General features: G+C 48.9%; 1 protein-coding gene across 1 annotated transcript in view; it reads right to left on the bottom strand.

The window, feature by feature from the left end:
• The window catches only part of LOC144141830 (metalloproteinase-like), a 105,416-nt gene that overhangs the window by 28,591 nt on the left and 52,843 nt on the right, over positions 1-23,982 (bottom strand). Inside the window, exons 10-11 of the mRNA XM_077673317.1 lie at positions 21,963-22,071; positions 20,779-20,949 (exon numbers count right to left, since the gene is read on the bottom strand). Of these exons, the coding sequence (XP_077529443.1) occupies positions 20,779-20,949; positions 21,963-22,071 (280 nt within the window). The remainder of the gene's footprint in view (positions 1-20,778; positions 20,950-21,962; positions 22,072-23,982) is intronic.

The following is a 23,982-nucleotide window of genomic DNA, read 5'->3' on the forward strand; positions in this document are numbered from 1 at the left end:
TGAAATGCCGTTCAGACGTTGCAACGCTCCCGCCACCTTGGAGTGCATGATAACGTACTTCGTGTTTTGAAATGAAAAATATGCCTTTTCTACCTGGAAGACGGATTAATCTTTTCTGGAACATTCAATGAGATCGTCAACCGCCTGGAAAAGTTTTTAACCTGCTAGAGCAACGCCGCTCTGCCACTCAGCCCAAAAAATGCCACGATGCAAGCAAATCCCTCAAGTTTTCGGTCACGCCATTACCAAAGGTAGTATTAATCACGAACCCGACAAAACAAGGCTGTACATAATTTCTCCCGGCCTGTCCGTCCGAAACACTTCTCAGTTAACTCGGATTTGATTCATACTTTCAGTGCTTCATTTGGGACATTTCTGACACAAGCTCCTAACCTTTGGTACACGATTTGTTCGGTGCGAAGATTACAAAACTGCATTTCTTAAACTCAAGCAGTCTTTGCTTCTTCACCCGTACTAAGCCATTTCGACGACAACACTACGACAATACTGCGCACGGGCACCAGTGGCCATGGTATTGTGCTGCGCTCCTGCACCTCGACGTATCACTCTTGGGGGCAAGTGGTTGCATACGCCAGCCGTACGTTGACGGCAGCCGAAAAAACTACACTATAAGGGAAAAAGAGAGCCTCGCTTTTGTTTGGCGCTTTACAACGTTCTAACCATACCTGCACTAAGGTCACTTTATGTTGTAGCGGATCATAATACCATGTGCTGGCTGTCCTCCATCCAAAACCTCACCTGGCGCTTCGAAAGCAATGCAAGGAGGTTAGACGGACGACGTTTACTCGGCGAGAGCTACCCTGGCCAGGAGAGAGCCGAATCACAATGATGGTGTTGGCGTGTAAGCACAGAGAAGGAAGGACATGATTATGATGGCCGCACATAGTGTAAGAATGAAGTTTAGGTGTGACGGCGGGGTTGATCAGTCACAATGGAGGCAGTTTACGTTTGATTATATATATATATATTATAGTTATATTATATATATATATATATATATATATATATATATATATATATATATATATATATATATATATATATATATATATATATATATATATATATGTATGTATAGCGAATCAGAAATGGGAAAATGAGGGCCTCAGTAAAATAAGACAGAAAATAATTGTTGGCAGTCAAGAAAACCGCGGAAAGTAAAGGGGAGGTTGTGGTGGGTCATAGAAAGAGATAAAAAATTTGTTGAGTCAGAAAGCTAGTGGTGAAAAAATTCCCGCCGGTTGGGATCCGACCCAACGACCTCAAGAATACCTGGCCTGGTGCGATAACCACTACGCTACCGGCGGGGCTGTTCCCACACAACATTCTCGGGTATTTATGTAAAGTTATTTTTTTGTTTCCTGCACTGGGAGGTGGTAGCCAGCGCCACTCGGACTACTCGGGCTGAAGGCGACCTTCTTTTTAATCCGCGGGTCGTGACTCTAGTGTCTACGACATGTCGAGGGTGGTCGACTGGCGTTGAACCCTCTAGCTACTTTTGGCACCAAGACTGCCAGAACAGAGGCCCTCGCTAAGCATGTAGCGAATCAGAAATGGGAAATAAGGGTGTTGGTGAAATAAAACAGAAAATAAGAGTTGGCAGTCAAGTAAACCTCGGAAAGCCAAGGGGAGGTTGTCGGGGGTCATAGAAACAGGTGAAGAATTGTTTCAGTACGAAAGAAAGTTGTGAAAAAATCGCACCAGACCGGTATTCTGGATGTCGTGGGTTCCGATCCCACCCGGGGGGCATTTTTTCCCCACTTTCTTTCTGACTCAAAAAATTGTTCATCTGTTTCTATGACCCACCACAACCTACCCTTTGCTGTCAGGGTATTCTTGACTGCCAACCCTTATTTTCTATATATACACACATACATATATATATAGGCATCAAGTAAAAGAAAAGTACGCTCTTCAGAGACTTTATTTCAACTTGCTCTGCAAATAATATTAGAAATATCAACTGCCTCATTAATTTCCCGGCGAATTGGACCCATTCGAATTCCTGGGTTGCTTCGCAAGTCTATGCGCGTGTCTATTCCACATTACCTAATAAAATTTCTACATAGGGTTTCTTCATTAAAACCCTGAAAATAATTTATGGTACATTTTACGCCATTCGAAACAGCTGGCATTCATTCCTGGAATCACCCAGCGAGCATAACGCGAAAGTGCACAAAGGACGTGCATGAAATCAGGAACACTGAACTAGCCTTGGGTAAGCTAGTTTGATTCTTTATTGTGTGAAATTAACGTTACTTAAAGTAAACTGAAAAGGAGGGTTCACAACGAACCAAAAGTGTGGGAAAGCAGGTCATGAGCTCCAGATTACATGCTGAATTCATTACTGACTCGGCTAATGGGGTAGCTTCAGTGTACTTCGCTTTGCTGCGCATGTATATCAATATAGGTAAGTACTAACAACTCCTGGGACTTGCACTTCATCGTCATCTTCACAAGCCCATTTGGGTGTACTGCGGGACGAACGACACCCCCTCACGTAGAATGACACAGCTTCTTCAAGGGCTGTATTTTGTTCTTGTAGCCGAACAGCATCATCATCCTGGGCTTGGAAAGACAGCGCAACACCAAGCTACAGAATCTACGCTCTTCTTACCAGGCCATCTACGATGTGACCTGAACCAATCGAGTTCACACTATTTCGCAAGTATAGTGGATCATTTTCGACCCTCAACTGCCGTACATTGCCGCTTTTACACTGTAAACCGACCTTCTGAAGGCAGCAGGGATGCCCGACGCCCACCAACCGTAATAACAGAGTTTCAATCTTCTACCATAGCAGCGGGGCGATCGCCGCCGCCACCACGTGCCGCCGGTGTATCTCCACCCGAGGCACACGCTCTTCTTGCTGAAGACCCCGCTGATACCATCGAAGAAGACATCCACGCGAGTGACTGCACTACCATTACCAGGAAATGCGAGCCAAAGATTCCCACAGCACCAATCGCAACACTGAAGACCGTCGTCATCAGAATGCCAAACACTCTGAAAATCGCTCAGGTTAGACCCTACGAAATTCTTCAAGCCATTGCTTCAGCTCCAAACTTGGCACCACACCAGCAACAGGCTTTGAGCCTCCAAGTTCGGTACCGCCAGAATGGTATCGTCCTCAAGGCCTCCAAAGAATTCACTGCTCGAAAGGTAGCAGCTATGACCACGTTGTATATTCGAGCATGCATTCACATCGCGAAAGCCTATGTGACGGCCCCGTGGTTTTGCGCCCTGGCGTCATTCACGGGATTGAGAAAGGACTTTCCGTTACCCAAATTTTAGAAAGCATTCAATCGTGGCATGCGACGATCCTGTCCGCCCGCATAATGGGAGATAGTCGGTGTTAATAACGTCCGAGGGCACCCATGTACCCCACAATGTTCCGTTTTGCTGCGTCATGTATAGATGCAAACCTGAGAGACCCAATGTCCTGAAGTGCAATAGGTGCCGCGATTATGAACATCGGGTGCGGAACTGCCCTCACCGTCCGACATATCAACGCTGCCCCACTGCTCAACTAAGCTCAACGCACAGGATGAACCGCACGGTTGCTCCGCCCATTGCTTCAACTGCGGAGGAACCCATCCGAACTTTGACAGCACCTGCCTCGTGTACAAGCAGCAAGACCAAAAGATCCACAAAGCTGCATACGAGCGCAGGAAACGTCGCCGGAACAAGCTGGAAACCTCGTAACCAGAAGAACACACAAAGTCACCTAAGTCCCAGAAATTAGCTCCAAAGAAAACATCCACTGCTTGGCAGATGTCATCTGGTCGCAGCAACCAGAAGCATGCGCAGCTCCAACAACCTGACTTCCCCCAGTACCCCCAGCCCAACAGAAGGCTGCAAGACATCCTCGACCCAATCCCTGGCATCTGCAAGTTCAGGAAAAGTCAATTCCACCACGTTCACCTTTCAAGCCGGCTACGCTTTAACCAGCGGGTTCACCGACCCCGTCCCTTCTCCCTCTCCCCTCCATCTTACGGATCTCAAAATACCATACCAGTCATCACATGTGACAATTATATGCAAAACATAAAAGACCGGAGTGACCCGATACTTTGGTATCTCGCCGAAAAAGTTTCTGTCATTCGCCATGAAGTGGAGCTCATGCACACCCTTCTTAGTAATATTCTACAGGATGACGAACGCGTGGACTTTCTCACCAATTCACTCTAACGTCCCTGTCCACCTAAATCCACCGAAGTAGCTGCTGCATCTTCTTTCATGCCTCCAGAGAAGCGGGTTAACATAGGTTAACGATGGCAGTGAACAATACCACTCACATTGTACAGTCGAACTGTAGAGACCTTAACACCAATCGAACCCTCCTAATTCAATGGCTCTTTACTTTGCCTTCGCAACCTCACGTCGTTCTCATACAGGAATCGCGTGCACTTAAAGTTATCCCTGGCTACCGCACCCTACAAGCAGCTTACGACAGCGATAGTTCCCTATCAGTTGGCACATACAGTCACCGGGATCTTCGATTTGAGGTTATCGATGTGCCCCCGGTCTTCAGCGGTATCTCAGCGCGTTTACTATGTACCCAAAACACTCTCGCCCGTTGTCTATCCTAAATGTTTATAATCCCCATAAAGAGTACACCCTATTTACGCCACTTATTCACTTTAGTTCAAGGTTGTATCGCAACGGCGACTTCATAATAGGTGAGGACTTTAATGCCCAGCACGCTATTTGGGCTTACCCACGCACCTTACAAGCTGGCCGCATAATCAATGACACTTTAAACGTAGCTCAAATAACAGTTTACAACCACCCCGATTCCATTACTCGCGAAGGTCACAAATATCAACAGTCGATCATGCCAGACATCAAGGCACGTCGGGGAGTGCGAGACGTCACCGGGAATGTTAGAGATGAAACATTACTAAGCTACCAATACCTTATTCCAAACACTATCCCTACCTGTATCCGATCGCCTAAGCGTAACATTTCACTCACAAACTGTGAACTCTTCCGCGATATTCGGGACACCTATAAAATGAATGGGAACCTCAAGAACTGTTCTAAATCACTCAAACACTCCCGTAAACAAGCCACACGGGATCGTTTCACTTCAACCCTGTAAGGGTCGGTTGATCCCGTCATTATTGCCCTAATTTCATGCGCAGGCAGGCAACAGGGCAACGGCCTCGCGGGCGTAGAGTCCCCCCTCTTGTGTGCCGTGTTTCGGCCTTGCGTGCCAGATGGAGGCAATCGAGGGAGCTGCTGGGTGGATGACCGCGCTTTGTATTTCGCGCGGCGGCTGCAATGCGCGGCTGGGAAGCTAGCGCTAGGTTGAGGCGTCGGATATCGTGGTGCACGTGAGTTTGGTTTGAGTGGCGCGTATGGTTGCGCGCCTTTGAATAAGGGCCCGCAACAGTGCAGGTGCGTGGGAGCGCGGTCGGAGCAAGCGCGCCCTCCTCCCCCGGATGCGAGGTTTCTTCGATTGCAAGTATGCGCTGATCGGGCAGACCGGGTTGAGTTGTGGCTCGTCTCTGACGGGGTGCCGCGGGCACATAGCGGCCAACGGCCTCAATGTATCCTCTTGGTGACCAACTGTAAAAAGTGTAAATACAAGTTTTCGTTTCGTCTCAACGGGTCGTCGCCTTCATCACAGCCGCAGCGCTGCACTAAACGCAGCGCAGGGCTGGCAGGAATTCCAAGGGTCACCAACGCCCGCCTCGCAAGGAGGCGAATTGGAGAAGAACGAGGCATTACTGGCGCAGTCGGCAAGATCCTGCTTGGCGAGACGACCAGGGAACGAGAACGGAGGATAGACGCATCGGCCACGGGCGGAGGGCTCTGCCAATCCAAGGAGCATGTGCCGAAGCGGGAAGGGCGAGTTTACCCGAACTTGCTGGGTGCGATCGACAGCACCAGAGTCGTCACGACGCCGACTGAGGAGCGACGACTGGGTTGCAGCCACGTGAAGGAGCACCTGCAGGCAACCGGAAACTCCTGGCGACTAGCGGAGCAGCTGGGAGAGTTGCGGAGGAGCGGCCGACGGAGACGGCGAGTTTTTGCGGTAGCGAAGGAGGCCGGCAGTCACCGCAGACCGACAGACTGTGAACGACACCGCCTCGGCGAAGGCGAAGGAGCGCCAACAGGCATCGCAGACCTGCCGAATCTGAGGGAGAAGTCGGAGAGTCGCGCGGAAACGGCGGACGAAACAGGCGGCCACATCGGATCGACACTGGGTGAGTCCTTTTTGTCTTCCGCTGGGTCGCGATCACTGCCGCCCAACAAGAGCCCGTAAAAGGCATGATCACGCGTTTTGCCCACTTGAATCCGGACAAACGAGGGGAGCCCATCATGGGTAACGAAGATGAAGGTGCGGAAGGGCGGAGTCCACCTGAGCCAGTGGCGTCCGAAGCGGAAATGCAAATGAAAAAATTGGAAACTGAACTAAAAATCGAAGAGGAGAGACGCTTGGTCCTCGAGCGGCAGATCGAGCTTGAGAAACTGAAAAGAAGTTCTGAACCAGGCGTGAGCTCCGGCTACTCGGGCGGACAGGACACGCGCAGCGAACTCCGGCATTTTTCAAAACTCGTCTCGGGAGTAGTGCCGAAATTGCCTTCAGAATCGGAAGTGCCGATCTGGTTTGAGTCCGTGGAAAATACGCTTGAGGCACACGCCGCGCCGAGGCAGTTGTGGGGCAAAATTGTCTTTCCGCTTATAGCGGAAAAGGTTCCCTTTGTTTCGACGCGACTTACTCCATCTTAGCATAGTGAGTATGAGGTTCTCAAAAAGACAGTGCTGGAGGAGCTGAAATTGTCAGCCGGGGAGTACCAGCGGAGGTTTCTTGGGGCGAGGAGACGCGCGAGTGAAGGATGGAGACAATTCGCGACGTGACTCCAGAGTTACCTTCATTTCTACCTCGAGGCCAGAAACGTGAAGTCGTTCGAGGAGGTGATCGAGCTGCTGGTGGCCGACCAGCTAAAAAATAACCTAGCCGAGTCCGCGCTGCGCTACGTAACCCTTCAAGAAAGGGAAGGCTGGAAGAAGGCCTCAGCTTTGGCAAGCCTATTGCAGACTTTTGAGGATGCAGAGGGAAGGGACGGCGCAGCTAAGAAGCCGAAAACAAAGGTACGGCATGCACCGGCCTCGCAGGGAGTAAGTAACTTCAAGTGCACCGCCGCCAAAACCGGGCGCGGTGAAACAGAGCACCGACGTGCGAAAAAAGTGAGGAGCCTGCTTCGGGTGTGGTTCAAGAGACCACCTTAAAGCGAAATGCCCGCACAATGTGAACAAACTGACGGCAGTTGCCTCGGAAGGAAAAGGAAATAGCTTCTCGGCCAGAGTTGCAAGGAATGAAGCGTGTGCAGGCCACAGCGAACTTAAGCGCGTGAGCTTGGGCTGCCATGGCAGGAAGATCGACGCAATTCTGGACACGGGAGCGGAGATAACTGTCGTTAGAGAAAGCGCGCTGCCACGGGAGCTAGTCGAGCCTCACGGGACAATCAACTTGACTTCCGCATTCGGAGAGAAGGTAGTGGCAAAGCTCGCGGTGGTTCCGTTGACGATAACGCGCGAGGTCGGTGTGTTTTCGGACATTAAAGAGGCGGTGCCGGTACTTTGCGCGCTCACGGACAGGTTGGTTTCTCAGACCGATTTTCTACTCTCGGAAGAGGCGTGGGAACGTCTTAGGACGGGAGCCGAGTTGAAAGGGGTGGTATGTGCAGGCGGGAGCGACGTTGCGGACCGCACGGAGGGCGAACTGGCAAGGCTGGTAGACGATGAGCGGAGAGCAGAGGGGTCGGTTCAAGTTGCAATCGGTCAGGTTACAACGCGAGCAAAGGGTGGTCAGGACGCGGAAAGCGAGGAGCAGTGCAGTGAAACAACTCACGACGCGAATGGCGAGAGGAGCTCGTCGGAGAAGTTTCGGGCCGAGCAGCAGAGTGATGCGACATTGCAAGCTGCCTGGGAAAATGCAAAACGCGGAAAGGGACGCATGGTCGTGGTAGACGGCATTTTGTACCACCGAGACAAACTTCTGGGACAAGCTGTAATGCAACTGGTGCTACCGGAGAGTCGTAGAGGCGATGTACTGTGAATGGCTCACGAGTCGAACTGGGCTGGTCATCTAGGTTTCCGCAAAATGAAGGCCCGCATAAAGTACAGTTTCTTTTGGCCGGCTATCGAAGGAGACGTAAGGCGCTACTGCGCTAGCTGTCATGCCTGTCAGACAAGATCCGACTTGCGTACTGCCGACCGGATCCCGATAGAACCGCTGGCAAGGCCTAGGTACCCGTTTGAGGGAGTTAACGTTGACGTCATTGGCCCGCTGCAGCCACCATCAGTTAGAGGGCACAAATATGCACTGTGCATAATTGATTTGTGCACACGGTGGCCCGAGGTAGTGTGTCTGCGCTCTCTGAGCGCTAGGGCGACTTGCGACGCCCTACTGAGGGTATTTAGCAGCACAGGGATACCCGAAGTGATCGCGTCCGACTGTGGGACTAACTTCACTGCTGAGTTAACACAGGAGTTCTTAAAGCGACTCGGCTGCTCCCCGAGGTTTTCGACCCCGGGCCACCCGGAGAGCAACGGCGCTGTGGAGCGGTGGAACAGGACGTTTAAGAACATGCTGTACCACACCATCCAAAAGGGAGGTAGAGACTGGGACAAGGCGGTGCCCTTTCTTTTGTGGGCATATCGCGAAGTCCCGCATGATACTACAGGAGTGTCGCCATTTGAAATGGTGTATGGTAGGCCGCCTAGCGGACCGCTAGCTGTCGTCATACGCGCTTTAACGGGAGAAATTCCTGCGTTAGCGGACCTTGGCCCGTCCCCGTCCGCTTACAAGAAAGAGCTGAAAGAGCGTCTAGAGCAGGCAGCGCAAACAGCCGAACTGATAGGATCCAGACAGCAGAATGCTTACGCAAAGCAGTTCAACAAGCGGGCGACAAGCAAGAGCTTTCAGGAGGTGGACGCAGTGTTGGTGTTTCATGACGACACTCCGGGTAAGATGTTCCCCAAGTGGAAGGGACCAGGTAGGGTAACCGAGCGGTACAGGGAGCACTCATACTTTGTCGAAATGCCGGAAGGAAACCGACGGCTAGTACACGCAGTCAAGTTGCGACCCTATAGCAGTAGGGTAATACAGATAGGCGTTGCTTTCGAGGAAGATGAGGCGTTCGAGGAGGTGGAGTGCGCGCCCCGATCTGGGAAAGCAGGTTCCGCGGACATGACCTCGTTGGGGAACTTATTAGGTTATCTCGAGAAGAACGAGAGTGGTCAGATCCGCAAGGTGTTTGCGGAGTACAGCGGTTTGTTCGACGACAGACTGGTGGTGGCGAGGGTACGCGATCACGACATAGTGTTGCAGGAGGACTTCACGCTAAAACCGTGCAAACCGTATCGCACCCCCATAGCTCTAAAGAAAGAAGTAGGGGCGCAAGTGGACGAGCTACTAGATAGGGATTTAATTTTCCCGTGCGAGAGCCCACACGCGCATTCCATTGTGTGCGAGGCGAAAAAGGACGGATCAGTCAGAATATGCGTTGATTACCGCGGACTGAACGCAGGAACGGTGCCCGACGCGTATCCGATGACACTGCAGCAGGAGCTCATAATGAACGTCGGGCAGGCCAACTATATTACCCTTTTGGACCTGCGAAGAGGCTACTGGCAAGTGCCTCTAGCGCCAGCGGCTCGTTCACTCACCGCCTTCACGTGCCATCGGGGGCAGTTTGAGTGGAAAGTCATGCCTTTTGGCCGCAAAAACGCGGCGCAAACGTTTCAGAGGGCCATGAATGAGCTGCTCCATCCGCACTCTGAATACGCCCGTGCGTATCTAGACGACATAGCGGCATTCAGTGAGACCCTGAGCGAGCATGTACAACATTTAAGGGCGGTCTTCGCGGCGTTAGACCGGGCGAGGCTCAAGGTGAAACTCGAGAAGTGTCAGGTCGCCCGAGGGTCCATACGCTACTTAGGGCATATTGTCGGTTCGGGAGTGCACGCGCCGGACCCGGACAAGTTGGCTGCAATACGGGGGCTTAAAAAGCCAACCACTAAGAGGGAGCTGCGCAGCGTCCTCGGACTGTGCGGCTACTACCGAAGTTACGTGCCCAACTATGCTGAGGTGGCGAGGCCGCTTACAGAACTGACCGGGAAGGGAATTCCAAACAAGATTCCGTGGTCGGCCGAAGCTGACAGCGCGTTCCAGGGACTAAAAGCAGCACTTTGCGAGGCGACAGCGCTGGCAACGCCGAAGCCGGACGCGCCGTTTTTGTTGTCCACCGACGCCTCGGCTTTCGCGGCGCGTGCCTGTTTGTCCCAGCGCGCCGAGGATGGCTCCGAGCTCCCCATAGCGTTCGCGAGCCATAACTTCACGCCCACTCAAGCTCGATGGTCGACCATAGAGAGGGAGGCATTTAGGGTGATCTGGGGGCTTAAACAATTTGACATTTGGCTCTTCGGCGCCCAGGTGACGGTGATCTCCGACCACAACCCCCTTTCCTTCCTCACTTTGTCCACGCCTCAGGGTGCAAAGTTGACTCTTTGGGCACTAGCTCCAGCGCTATAATGTTATCGTACAGCACCGAAAGGGCAGCGACCATTCAAACGCGGACGCTTTGTCCAGAGTACCTAACGCATGTCGGGAAGCGGGTGGCAGTGTTGGTGGCCTGGCGGGCGGCGAGAAGGACCCACTCCAAGAGAAGTGAGGGGTCTCACGGCGGAGAAGAATACCGTGAACGTTCGAACTTGCAGAGGACCCATCGGCCTGAAAACGACCTTTGCATGGGTGGTTGTTTGACATGAGATTGTGTGTGCGTGTGTGTTGTTTTCTTTACGGTGACGCGCTTTTCCTGAGTGGACACCATGCTTACGGACAAGTGCCTGTGTTGTCATGGGAAGTGACCGTTGGGAATTTTGTCGGGTTTGCTCTGTGTTGTGTTCATCTTTTCTTATTCAGTTTTAAGGGAGCGATTGTCGCTATTTTCTGTGTCTTGTTGGGATCTCCATAAGAGGCCTTTGAGCCCTTATGTTTATCTTGGGAAGGGCGTGTAAGGGTCGGTTGATCCCGTCATTATTGCCCTAATTACATGCGCAGGCAGGCAACAGGGCAACGGCCTCGCGGGCGTAGAGTCCCCCCTCTTGTGTGCCGTGTTTCGGCCTTGCGTGCCAGATGGAGGCAATCGAGGGAGCTGCTGGGTGGATGACCGCGCTTTGTATTTCGCGCGGCGGCTGCAATGCGCGGCTGGGAAGCTAGCGCTAGGTTGAGGCGTCGGATATCGTGGTGCACGTAAGTTTGGTTTGAGTGGCGCGTATGGTTGCGCGCCCTTGAATAAGGGCCCGCAACAGTGCAGGTGCGTGGGAGCGCGGTCGGAGCAAGCGCGCCCTCCTCCCCCGGATGCGAGGTTTCTTCGATTGCAAGTATGCGCTGATCGGGCAGACCGGGTTGAGTTGTGGCTCGTCTCTCACGGGGTGCCGCGGGCACATAGCGACCAACGGCCTCAATGTATCCTCTTGGTAACCAACTGTAAAAAGTGTAAATACAAGTTTTCGTTTCGTCTCAACGGGTCGTCGCCTTCATCACAGCCGCAGCGCTGCACTACACGCAGCGCAGGGCTGGCAGGAACTCCAAGGATCACCAACGCCCGCCTCGCAAGGAGGCGAATCGGAGAAGAACGAGGCATTACTAACCCCATCAGACAACCAAGACTCTTATCTTGTTCGTATCTGGAAGAGGAGAAAACGACTCTTGCGCGCCCTTCGCACCCAACCAAATAATAGTCGGCTAACAGAGCGCATCTCTGGGTTAAGAGAACATGTCAAAGAGCACTGCTACACTAGCCAGGAATCAATGGAATGAAATTTGTAACGCTATCAACGGCAGCCTGGATCAGAAAAGCAACTGGCACCTACGTAGAAAGCTCCTTGGGCCTGATCCGGCTCCTGTTCCCACTTTTGAGAAGCACCATTCCCTGCTGCGATTTGACGCCTTAGCAACCCCGCTCCGCGACCTTTATATTCCTCCACCCCTACCTAGTCATTATCCTTCCTATATGGGCACCTTAAATCTAGAACTCGATGAGCCGTTCACCCTTTAGGATCTCGAGTGGGCGCTGGAACAACTAATGCGAATGTTGGCCTCAGGTGAGGATCAGCTTGCGTATACACTTATACGAAATCTATCGAACAAGGAGAAGGAATATTTTACGGACAATATAAACTCCCACTGGGAAGAAGGGAGCCTGTAAACATCTTGGAAGCAATGCCTTATAACACTGCTACCTAAGCCAGGCAAAAAAATCTGCCCTTGAAAATCTCCGCCCAATCTCTCTAACCCTTTGCCAAGAAGAGACCATGGAAAGGAAGGTTATCAATAGATGTGAGGCCTATTTTGAGTCCACAGATTTCTTTCTTCCTCAACAAATTGGTTTCCGCAAGGGTGTGTCTACCCAAGGCCTCTTTTTTCTCTTAGCTCACGACTTTGACCCTCCTGCTCATCCCCAGATACAGGCCATAGTGACCCTGAATGTCCGCAAAGCATTCGATAACCTTGCCCACGATCCTCTCCTAAACATACTTGCCTCTACCGGCTGTGGGCCGAAGATGTACGGTTACATCGCTGCATTTCTGTGTGACCGCATGGCCAAGTTCCGTCTCCCTGATTCGGTCTCCGATCCTTTTCCCATAACGCGTGCTCCCCCGAGGGCGGATGTTCTCTCACCCACCCTTTTCAACCTCGGAATGGCGCCCCTGTTTCGTATTTTAGCGTAGATTCCGAACCACAAGCATACATCCTACGAAGATGACCTTACTCTTTGGTGCACATCTGGGTCTCCTGGGTCAGTGCAGGACACCTAGCAGCAAGGTATCAATCCAGGCACTAAGTATCTCGACACAGTAGGCCTGTCTCCCACACCTGAAAAGTCCGCATTGCTGCTCATTTCGAAAACTCGCTATCAGCGCCTACACAACCACCTGATCAAACTCACAATAGTAGATCACCCCATCCCTCACGCAATATCCTGCCGAAATCTTGGGCTGCATATCTATGAGTCATCTAATCAGGCTAATGTGGCTACAACAGTTAAAGTTTGCTAACAGCTTACGCGGCTAGTGCTCCGCATTGTCAACAAGCACGCGGGGCTACATGAGGGTCAACTTAGGCAGCTCGTACATGCCTTAGCTCTAAGTAAAGTCTTTATACAATTACATATCTCTCTATTACTTGTCCACAAAGACATCAGATTGGGTTTGCACTTCAGACACGGTATAAGACCGCCCTCAATGTTCCCATTAATACGTCCCCTTAGCGTCCCACTTTTACGGGACTCTTCTTGCCCCTGGGAGATCTTATACAACATAAAGATCGGCAAATACCACGTCTTTCTAGTACAAAACAATGACACTGGATCCTTCACCAAGTTGCTCTGAAGCCTATTGAGCTCCCTATCATCACCCTTTCTGCACCGCTCCCAGATAGCCTCAGGATAGCTACAACCCCAAAAAACGCTGCAGCTGATATAATTCCAGGGAGTAGGTGTGCTCGTTGTCAATTGTGTACATCCTATTCATTCCACAATCGTCTACACGGATCCATCACGGACGCATGTCGGAGAAGCCGCCTATACCACCGCAAGTCGCAATGAAGTAGTGACACACACCCTTGGTCTTTTCACTAATCACCCACCTACAGCGACTCTAGAAACCATCCCAATAACCACCAGTATTCAATACCTCTCGTTAGCCCCCCCCCCCCGAGCCGCTCAGGATATACCATATTAACTGATTCAATGCAAGCTATTCGTATCATCTACATTATTAGGATTCCTTAAAAACTGCCGTATGATCTACGCAAAGCCTTAACAAAGCTACGTCCCCACACTGTCACACTGAGGGGGATTCCTGGTCACGCTGCAATCACAGGCAATGAGGTAGTGCATAGCCTCGCCCGCAAACTTCTGCACCGGGTGCCTCGAATTCCCCGGCCTTATCCACCGGCGAGGGACCCTACTCTCCACTACGAACAAAAAATAAAGCTTCACTACAAGAACATCAGAAAAACTATTCGTACAACTCCTGTTTCCGACAAATCTCTAACCACCACGCAACTACGCATTCTTCGACGCATACAGGTAAATACCATCCTTACACCTGCTCATTCTTTCCTCTACCGTATTCGACACTCACCAGCATGTCCCAATTGTCCCGAACCATACGCTAATTTAGAACAATGCATTTCCTTCTGCCCCATGGCGATTCATTTCACACAACGCCCCCCCTCCCGACCCCCCAACCCCGCCGTCCTCCTTCAACGTGGCGGACTTGGCTAGCCTCGGACCACCTCACAGACCAGTTGGCACTGGTGAACCTGGTCCGGGACATTTTCGACGCCTAATGATGCGTTCGAATAAAGTTTTTTGCTCCTCTTCCACATTTCTTGTAGCCAGGTATTCTCAATTTTATTCCTTCACCTAGGTATCAGTATTTTGCTTCTTCCAGTTGCTCGGTAGGCACTTTGTTCCGCAGGTAGTCTCTCAGTTGTCAGTTCCCCACATTTTATTTTGCATAATGCAATATATTACAACGCGACCGCAGGTAATTCTGTTCGTTTGACACAGGCTGTCTATAGTCTCTGTTTGTTCGCAATCTACGTCGCTAGTTTTTTGTGGCTGGACATTACCCTTACATGTTTTCTTTACCAACCTTCGTAGGCAGACGCATTTTTGAAATTCCTTTACGGTACCCCAGTTTTGGCCAAGCAAGCCACCTATAAGTCATACGCACTCTTTGAATACTTTTCCTGCAAAAATGATAGTCTTTTTCGGCTACCTTAACCAAAACATTTACGCCAGTATGCATGTCTGCTGGCTAGCTCTTTGTCCATACATTCAACCTCATGACCAAAATGAAGGAATACTTGACCAGAAAGTATATTCAAACATGACCGGGCAATATATGCCCTGACGGTAATTGTAATATTTTTGCAAGCGAATGAAAACGAAACAGGAATACAAAACCGCAAGACTGAAAGACAAAACGTAACCACCTTCATTCTCAGGGGCAGCTCGGGAATTACGCAATGTCGCATCAAATAGATAAAACGGCCGATTCCTTGCAGCGTCCGACTGACCGTAAAGCTCGAGCCAGCGCCTAGTGAACTTGCCCACTGGATTAGCTTAATCAATCACTGGTTCGTTCGAAAGGGAGCGCTGAAGAGATGTGGATTGTAGGAGAGTAAGTGCGCGTAGCATCAGAGTAAATTCAGCCTGTATCTTTCAGAAAAATTAAATGTCACCACTGTACAGTGTGCCTAGCAGCTTCACTGGTTATTTACCTTCAGAGAACTAAATGCGTTTTAATTTTAGCAGCGAAGATGATGTTGCTGGACGTAAATTCCCCGGTGCAGGAAACAATACCAAGGAAATGCCGAGCGCTCGTGAGCGTGGGCCTGGCGGCGACCGCCGAGCGTCCTCAGCACACGTGGTCCCATTAGAAGAAAAACTGGCAGAACCCCTAGGAGCAGGACAATGGTGACCGCCAAGGCCCTATCTCCCGCAGTGGCTTTCGCAAAAGAAAATCAATCTCCAGCAACAATTATAATAATGAACAGACACCCTGCTTAAAAGAGGTCACCCCGGCTGCCGCCTTTTCCAGAAGTAGACAGGGTAAATCCTCCCCGAATATGTAGAGTGTGCCAATCCTTCCTGAGAGGACTTTCAGATCACGCCACCGCTGCCCCGAGTAGATGACGAAGAGCTGGGAGAAGCGTACAATGCTGAGGATGAGTTTGTATCCACCATTCACTGAGAAGAGGACGACGACCTCTTCGATGCATATGACTGCGAATTATGCAACCGCAAATGTGCGAATAAACGATGATACTGAAGCGTAACTATGTTTCAGGCCATCCGCAACCACAACAGCTTCGCCATTCAAGTATTTTGTGGGAGTGCAAGCTTACTTGATTACTTTTTTTTCATCATGTGTACTTGCTCGGCAAGGCTCAGAGCAGCAATTAACCCTTTCCGCCTTGGTGGTGTCCACTGACACCATCAAAGAAAAGTTTCTCGAGCCAATATAGAACGAAACCAAAACTGCTGGCTTTGGGAGAATTGTTCTTCAATGATGGCTTTTGCGATAAATACCACTGTTATTTTTTAGTGGAGCTGCAGGTTACAAGGAATCAAAAGTTCCGGTGAAGTGAAAATTACAAAATTGAGGCTGGAAAAAATGGGGGACTCAGTTTCATTCCCAATGTGATAAATCTATAAATACCTGCACTACGAAGCTCACTTTATGTTTGTATGTTCATGTTGTCATATAGTTTAGCAGAATGTACAAAAGTGATGTCTCTACTGAACATAAAATTTTTAATTGTGAGATGTCCTAAATAATTGCCTCTGTGATGGAACATACCCGCGAAGGGGACTGACGCCGTATTCTACGCGACAAAGACGAAGTGCAAGGCCAAGCGCCTGCTGAGGAGTTGGAAGAAGAAGAGGTGAAGGAGGCACGGGCGCAGGGAGCGAGACCCCAGCCAGGGAACGAGGCGGACTGAACGGTGCACGGCTCTGTGCGACCTCAGGGCGAGAAGTCTGGTCTACGTGCCACAGTGAGGCAAGGCCATCGCCAGTCTCCGCTACGGTTCTGGGCGTCGCCGCCAAGGCCCGGAACATCGTCGCCAGCACGGGCCACCGTCGACCGGGCTCCGGCGTTCCGAACAGCGCGTGACCAGGCTCGAGGCGGGAGCAAGGCCGTCAGCGGACCCGGCGGAAAGTCTTCTGGCTACGGAACCTGGGCAGCCAACCTCAACGACGCGGACACCGCTACGAGGGCGACGTCGGCACCCGCGTCCCATACAGCCGATGTGAGCGTTTCCTGCCCCGGGACGTTTACGCGGGGACGGTGCGCGGACTTTGTAGTTGCGGGCGCTGGGGCGGGCCGCGTGGGCTGTTTTATTATCTGAGTTTTCCCCATAACGCTTAGTGAATTCCCTTTGTCATTGCTTCAACCCTCTGTGCTGTCCAGTCTGTAAATACAATGTTATTTCCTCATCCGCACTAAGAGCGTTCCCCCCGTTTCGTGTGATCCGGCCCATTTCATTACAAAAAGTGGCGAGCTTTACCTCACAGCTTATGAAGGAGGTAGGCCGACTGCTATCGGTTCCACTTTTCCGAACTACCCCGTACCACGCTATGGCGAACGGACTCGTAGAGAAGTTGAATGGCACCCTCAAATGCATGTTAGAGAAGATGTGTCAGGAGAAGCCGAAGTCCTGGGACCGATACCTTGCACCACTTCTCTTCGCCTACAGGGAAGTTCCTCAAGCAAGTCTAGGCTTTTCGCCATTCGACCTGATTTACGGCCGTCACATCCGAGGACCCTTGACCGTGCTCAAGGAGCTGTGGACGAATGACAGCATCGAGAGTGAGGTTAGGTCTACATACAGCTACCTCGTCGACCTTCGAGAGCGACTCGAGGCAACGTGTGAACTGGCGCATGCGGAGCTTGAGAAAAGCCACTCGAAGCAGAAGAGGTACTACGACCGGAAGAGTCGCCCGAGAAAGCTGTCTATAGGAGATAAAGTCCTTATTTTGCTTCCTACCGACTCTAACAAACTGGTTATGCAATGGAAAGGCCCGTTCGAGGTTGCAGAGAAGAAAAACGAGGTTGATTACGTCATCAACCTTGGGGAAAAGTGCAAAGTTTTCCACATTAACATGTTAAAACGTTACGACGAACGAGACCCACCGACTCCACTCCAAGCATCTGCGGTCGCAGCGGTAGACGACGCCGTTTCTCCATCAGACGAGCCAATGGATAACGAATCGATGGAGGTTTTACCCATGCTACCTTTCGTTCGAACTCAGTCGGCCGCAGACATCAAGTTGTCGGCCAATCTTGACGATGAACAGCTTAGAGAGGTCCGCACCTTATTCCAACAGTTCGGGGAAATATTTTCGGATTTGCCCGGGAAGACTGATCTAGTTAACTGTTCGCTAACATTAACTTCCGACAAGCCGGTACATGTACCGCAATACCCGATTCCTCTAGCTCTGCTTGAGACAATTGAGAAAGAGGTGCAAGAGATGTTAAGCATGGGTATTATAGAGAAATCAAAGTCGCCATACCATGCCCCGATTGTGGTGGTTAAGAAACCTGACGGCACCATCAGGCTTTGCATAGATTTTCGGGAGCTAAACAAGCTTTTGCTTCCGGACTGTGAACTGATTCCACGTATTGACGTAGTACTCGCCCTTGCGGGCAAAAAGAAATATTTCTCAAAGTTTGAGTTTACAAATTGCTACTGGCAAGTCCCGATGGATCCAGAAAGCCGGGAGAAGACTGCGTTTTCGAGCCTTTCAGGACTCTACCATTTCCGCTACATGCCTTTTGGTATCAAGACAGCCCCTGCCGTCTTTGCACGTCTCATGCGAGCTGTACTTGGAGGTTTGCCTAACGTCCATCATTACTTCGACGACGTTATCGTAGCCGCGGACACATGGCAGGAACATCTCAACACCCTACGTCAAGTTTTCCAACGGATCCAGCAAGCCAACCTTACTATTAAACCCAGCAAGTGCGAGATCAGAGAAAGCGACATAGCATTCCTGGGACATCGCATCGGGGACTCCAAGGTCCGACCACTACTGAAGACTTTGGACAAAATTTTAGAGTCCAAACGACCGACGACCAAAAAAGCTGTTCGGTCCTTCCTCGGCTTGACAGGTTATTATCGAAAGTTCATTCCGAATTACGCGACCCTCACCAAACCCCTAACCGACCTGACGAAGAAAGGACATCGAAACACTGTTGCTTGGGGCGACTCTCAGGAAGCTGCGTTTACCACCCTCAAGGAGAAACTTTCGTCGGCCCCGATTCTCCAAGCACCCGACCTGGATCAACCGTTCGTGTTAAGGACAGACGCCTCAAACACCAGTCTTGGCGCCGTTCTTCTGCAACGTGGTAGCGACAACATTTTACACCCTGTCGGCTATGCAAGCCGTAACCTTTTGCCACGAGAGACCCGCTACTCCACCATTGAACGGGAGTGTCTAGCTCTCATTTGGGCTGTACACAAATTCCACATTTACCTGTACGGCAAACCATTTGAGATACAATGTGATCACCAACCCTTGCAATATTTGCAATCAGCAAAGCATGTAAACAACACAGTTTTGCGCTGGAGCTTAGCCTTGCAAGAATATTCCTTCTCTGTTGATTATATCAAAGGCAGTGACAATGTAGGAGCTGATTACTTGAGTCGCATTTGATTACTTACTTTTGACCTGCCTTAGCGATCCCCATGTTTGCTTCAACCCAATTTCTTCGAGGGGACTGTGCGTGTTTTTGTCTGTGTGTGGGTACGTGTTGGACTTTTTGGGACTCTGCTTTGGACTGTAGAATAGTTGTTCCCCGAACAACTTTCTTAAGCGGGGGGTAATGTGATGGAACATACCCGCGAAGGGGACTGACGCCGTATTCTACGCGAGAAAGACGAAGTGCAAGGCCAAGCGCCTGCTGAGGAGTTGGAAGAAGAAGGCACGGGCGCAGGGAGCGAGACCCCTGCCTCATTATAATTCTTTAATACTTTTGCTTCAAGCTCAAGTTTTTGTTTGTGGGCTTAAGGGATATTAAAATCTAGGAGAACAGAAAACGCTGTCTTGCTGCAAATAAAAAAGTAAGGGCTCAAAGGGGGAAATGTTTAGGCTACAATAGCTTTTTCTGCAGAACAGCAACATCGAAGCTGATAACTAAGGTTGGTGTAAGAGGAAAAAAGAAAAAAAAGTGGTAACCGAAGGAATCCAAGGTTTTGTTGAAAAAAATTGTTGGCGCACCGCGCTTCGGTCACATTTCAGAACAATTCTGCTGTCTTAATAAAAGACGAAGGTTGCCTTCACATACTAAATGACAACATAACTACGATACACGGACGTTCTGCCGTTGCTGTAGCTGATCTAGAACCCGGAGAGCAAAGTGAAAAGGCAAAATTAAAATAGGTGACTGATATGTGTGGGAATTAAAATTAGAATTAACCAACAGCCGAATCAAGTTTGTGGAAGAAATCGTAAAATATAGGAGAAAAGCTAGCACAGGGTCATTCGGGCGCACACGAAGGACGAACCAATGGAGCGTCATGTTGCTGATTAAAAGGCTCGATACATTGAGGCAGCCCGCACCGAGGTGCGTGCTAGAATGATTGCTTGCGATATAAAGGGGTGTGACTAACCAATTTGGCAAAGGATCTGCCGAGCTTCTGTTGCGTCCGTCGCCTGCCCAGCGTAGTCATGGGACTCAAGCGGGCGCGTGCGCTCGAACCAAAGCTCAGCAGACGCTGAAGTTAGCGCCCGTGACAGACAGCCCTGTCATCAGACAGTCGTTGTTTGATGCAGCCTGGCAAGGTGAAGTGGCTGGCAAATATTTGTGAACAGGATAACCTTTCCTACAGACGTAACAAACACCAATCTGCACTGAAAGATCTGTGTAATTAAAACGGAAATTTATGTTGATGGCTGTCATGATTACAGTTCCAAGAAACGTGTTTTTTTTCAAGGTTATTCCCTCCAGGCTTTTCTAAGTGTCCTAAACATCACTCCTTGGATAAGTGTCTTCTTAAATTCTCCTTACCTCTTACCACCCGCGTAATATATAATCTTAATACGTGACATGTGTTCGGACATTCTATAAAATGTGCATATGTCACCAAATACTCTGCTTCTGATAATATTTACACCAAATTTCGGACTGCTGTGGCAATAAACGACCACAAGTACATACCAAGCCACCAGAGACATTGAATATTCACAGCATGTAGAGAATTTCATGCTCCTGTGGTCCTCTTCAATGTAGCTCATCAGGTAGCCATCTGTCCAAGGGCAACTGTTCGAGTTAGCATGGTACCCTTTTATTGTTCCGTCTATTGCTGAGCCATCATGAGAGCATCCAAGGCTGGAAAAGAGGATTTGTAGTTGTTTAGGTTTTTGGGAGGTTCAAATTCACATACAGTAAAACTTTGACATTACGCATACGCTTTTTGTTTTCAAACATGTAACCAATAAATTCAACGTTTTCGTGTAATAAACAATTATAAGGAAATATACAATTTAATATGTTTGCAGTGAAGCTTTAAAGGTGAAATGAAGGATTTCTTCAGTAATGCTTTTATCAACACAATCGGTAAACATCACAGTCAAAATTAGCGATCAAGGGCCATTCTGTTTTTTAAATTATTGTGTTTGTAACAAACATCATGACACCGATGCAAGGGAAATCGACGCGTAAACTTGATTGCACTAAGCAGAGGTTTTCGCCAAGTGATGAAAACTGATAAAAGCATTTCGGCTCCTTTAGAAATGTGTGAGTAAATATATTGTTTTTGAAATTTTAGTTTTTAGAAAAACATCATGCCTTGAGCATCTAATAAATTGCATTCCTAGGTATTCGGCGAAACATATTTCGCTAAATAGCTCACAAACACAGAACAGGCTACGCAAGTGTAAAAACCCGAAACAAATACCTACCGATTGCGATAGACTTCATCGGTGCTAGTAGTCTTATAAATTAAGATTTATTCGTGCCGAACACATTTCAATGAACTACTTTTTTGTTTGAGGCCTACTATTAATTACAATATGCGGTGCCATTTCGTCGTTTTGGTGTTAAGCCAATGAGCTTTCTTGATACTTTTTGAACTATGTGTTTTAATGGTTTTTAACCCATGCAAGGTATAAAAATTTTATTAGTGATGTCGTTCATAAGAAGGACGACCAGAGCTGGCTTTTATCGTCACACTGTAACGTCCTTTAAAATCCCAATGGAGCACTTCAAGTTCATGCCAATAATGATTCTAAAGCAAAAAATGCAGCCGTGACCTTTTACTCATTCCATTCCTCTTTGTGAGCAAAATGAGGTCGGTGTCGCTATATGCTGATGAGTAAAGAAATGATTAGTATAAGACTTACGTGTGTCCCATTTCGTGCGCCATAATACGAATTCCGATGTATGACATTGGTTTATCTTCCCCTAGGCCTACTCGGTTATGAGTACACACGGATCCAACAAAAGCAAACCCTGAAAACAAAAAAAAGTGCTGATGAACTTCAGCTAGGTAACGTTTTTGTTTTATGCATTTATGAATGCCCAGTGTTCCAGCGTTTACATTCGGAAGGTAAAATACATGTCGAACAAATCTGGTAGTCTACATTCTTTGGTTGTTCTTTTCAAGAAACGTCTCACCAGCATGCAGTGCAAAAATTTAGAAACCCAGTAATATATATTAACTGTGGTTCGTTATCGAATTCTGCTGACAATATTCCCCCGTCAACAGCAGAAAACTTGAAGTAATTGGAGTCGAGAATAACAAGTAGAAAAATTGCGTAACTGAGGTACGTTAATACTAATACACTCCAAAACTCTTGCGCTATCAAACGTAAGATAAAATCTGTTATTATAACTGACGTCTCTACGTTTTGAAAGAGAATACCCAGCATATATGTAGCCCCAGAGATTTTTGAACAAATGCACGAAATGATTTATTTCCCACATTGGTGGTCACCCTGCCGAAAGGTGCCTGTGAATATTAATTGTCTTGTCTTACTGATTTTTTATACATTCGCATGGATATTTGCTACCGCTTTAAGAAAACGAGGAAACAGACACGTCTGATGTTTGCCCGCCTCAGACACGTCTGATGTTTGACCGCCACAGGAAGAAAGTAAATAGAAAAGAAAAACTAACCACTTGGTGACAGAAACTGCGAAAAAGATGGGGCTTTAAGAGTCACCATGGACGACACCGGTCGTAAAGCGGTATATCATTGAGAAAGTTCTTGAGCTGAGATAAACTCAAGAAAACAAAAGAAAGCGGGCCAAATAAAAACAAAACAAAACGACGCAAAAATTTTGGGCTAAGCGACACCCTTGAATCAATGATGCATTGATCTTCAGGACTTTTTCTTGTGCAGAGTAAAAATGCATGGAACCCTAGGCATCAGTAATTTTCCGTAAGAGCTCCAAATCTCAACAAATGAAATTTATGAAAGCTGTGGGTATTTTCACGCACGCTTGTTTTATTTATATATTTACACTATGCCGGCAGCTTTACTTAAGAAGTGAACAATAGAAATAGGCACAAAAGAGATGAAATCAATTATTCTAAACAGCAAGTAATACAACCCACAAGCAACAACAAGGAAATAAATAAGTGCTGTTCATAGAGAAAATAAAGAACACCAATAAACACGAACAAAGCGGAACGCTAAAGACAACATCTTCAAGCAAAGCTTTCGTGACTCACTGACAGTGATCGTACTGTAGGAAGGCGAACTTTACACAATGGGTTTCACAGATATACTATAGGTAAAAGCGAAGGTACTCTCGCGAAGCAAGAATATATTCTTGCTCCATGGGTATTATCGTGATGAATTGAAATAGGAACAACACACCACGTGGTTTGCAGAACATGCCACGCATCCTGGCGAAGGGCCGCGTTTGCGCAGTGCGAACGAATTACGAGAGTTCGTGACCAACCATGATATGGAAAGACCTTCGCATTTCCATTGTCCAATGGGCGCTGAGCACGAAATACAAAATAAAGGAACATAGCTGTGTGCGCCGTTTTCACTCTTCGCAGCAACAAACTTAGATAATTCTTGTGTGAGCGGCTGCCGAACGCGTTGGGAAAACAAAGCAAAACACTCACACGCCGAACGATGGTGTTTCCGCATCAACTTTGGACACAAACTCTGGTAACGTTTTTGCACTGCGGATACGCAGCTTGTCGCCAGGATGCGCGGCATGTACTGAAAGCTACGCGCTCCGTTGTTCGTATTGAAATTTACGACCATAGTACATGGACCGCCTCAAGAAAACAAAAACATCGGCCCGCGCGAGGTGTCGAATGTGGACCCATCGTGTTATGAGCCGCCTTCCATCCAACCAAGCCATTGAGAAACATAGAAGCAGTTTCGTTATTGAACTTTGA

The sequence above is a fragment of the Haemaphysalis longicornis genome, unplaced genomic scaffold, assembly GCF_048455015.1.
Source record: "Haemaphysalis longicornis isolate Haplotype H1 unplaced genomic scaffold, Haemaphysalis longicornis Haplotype H1 scaffold_6, whole genome shotgun sequence".
Classification (NCBI taxonomy): Eukaryota; Metazoa; Arthropoda; class Arachnida; order Ixodida; family Ixodidae; genus Haemaphysalis; species Haemaphysalis longicornis.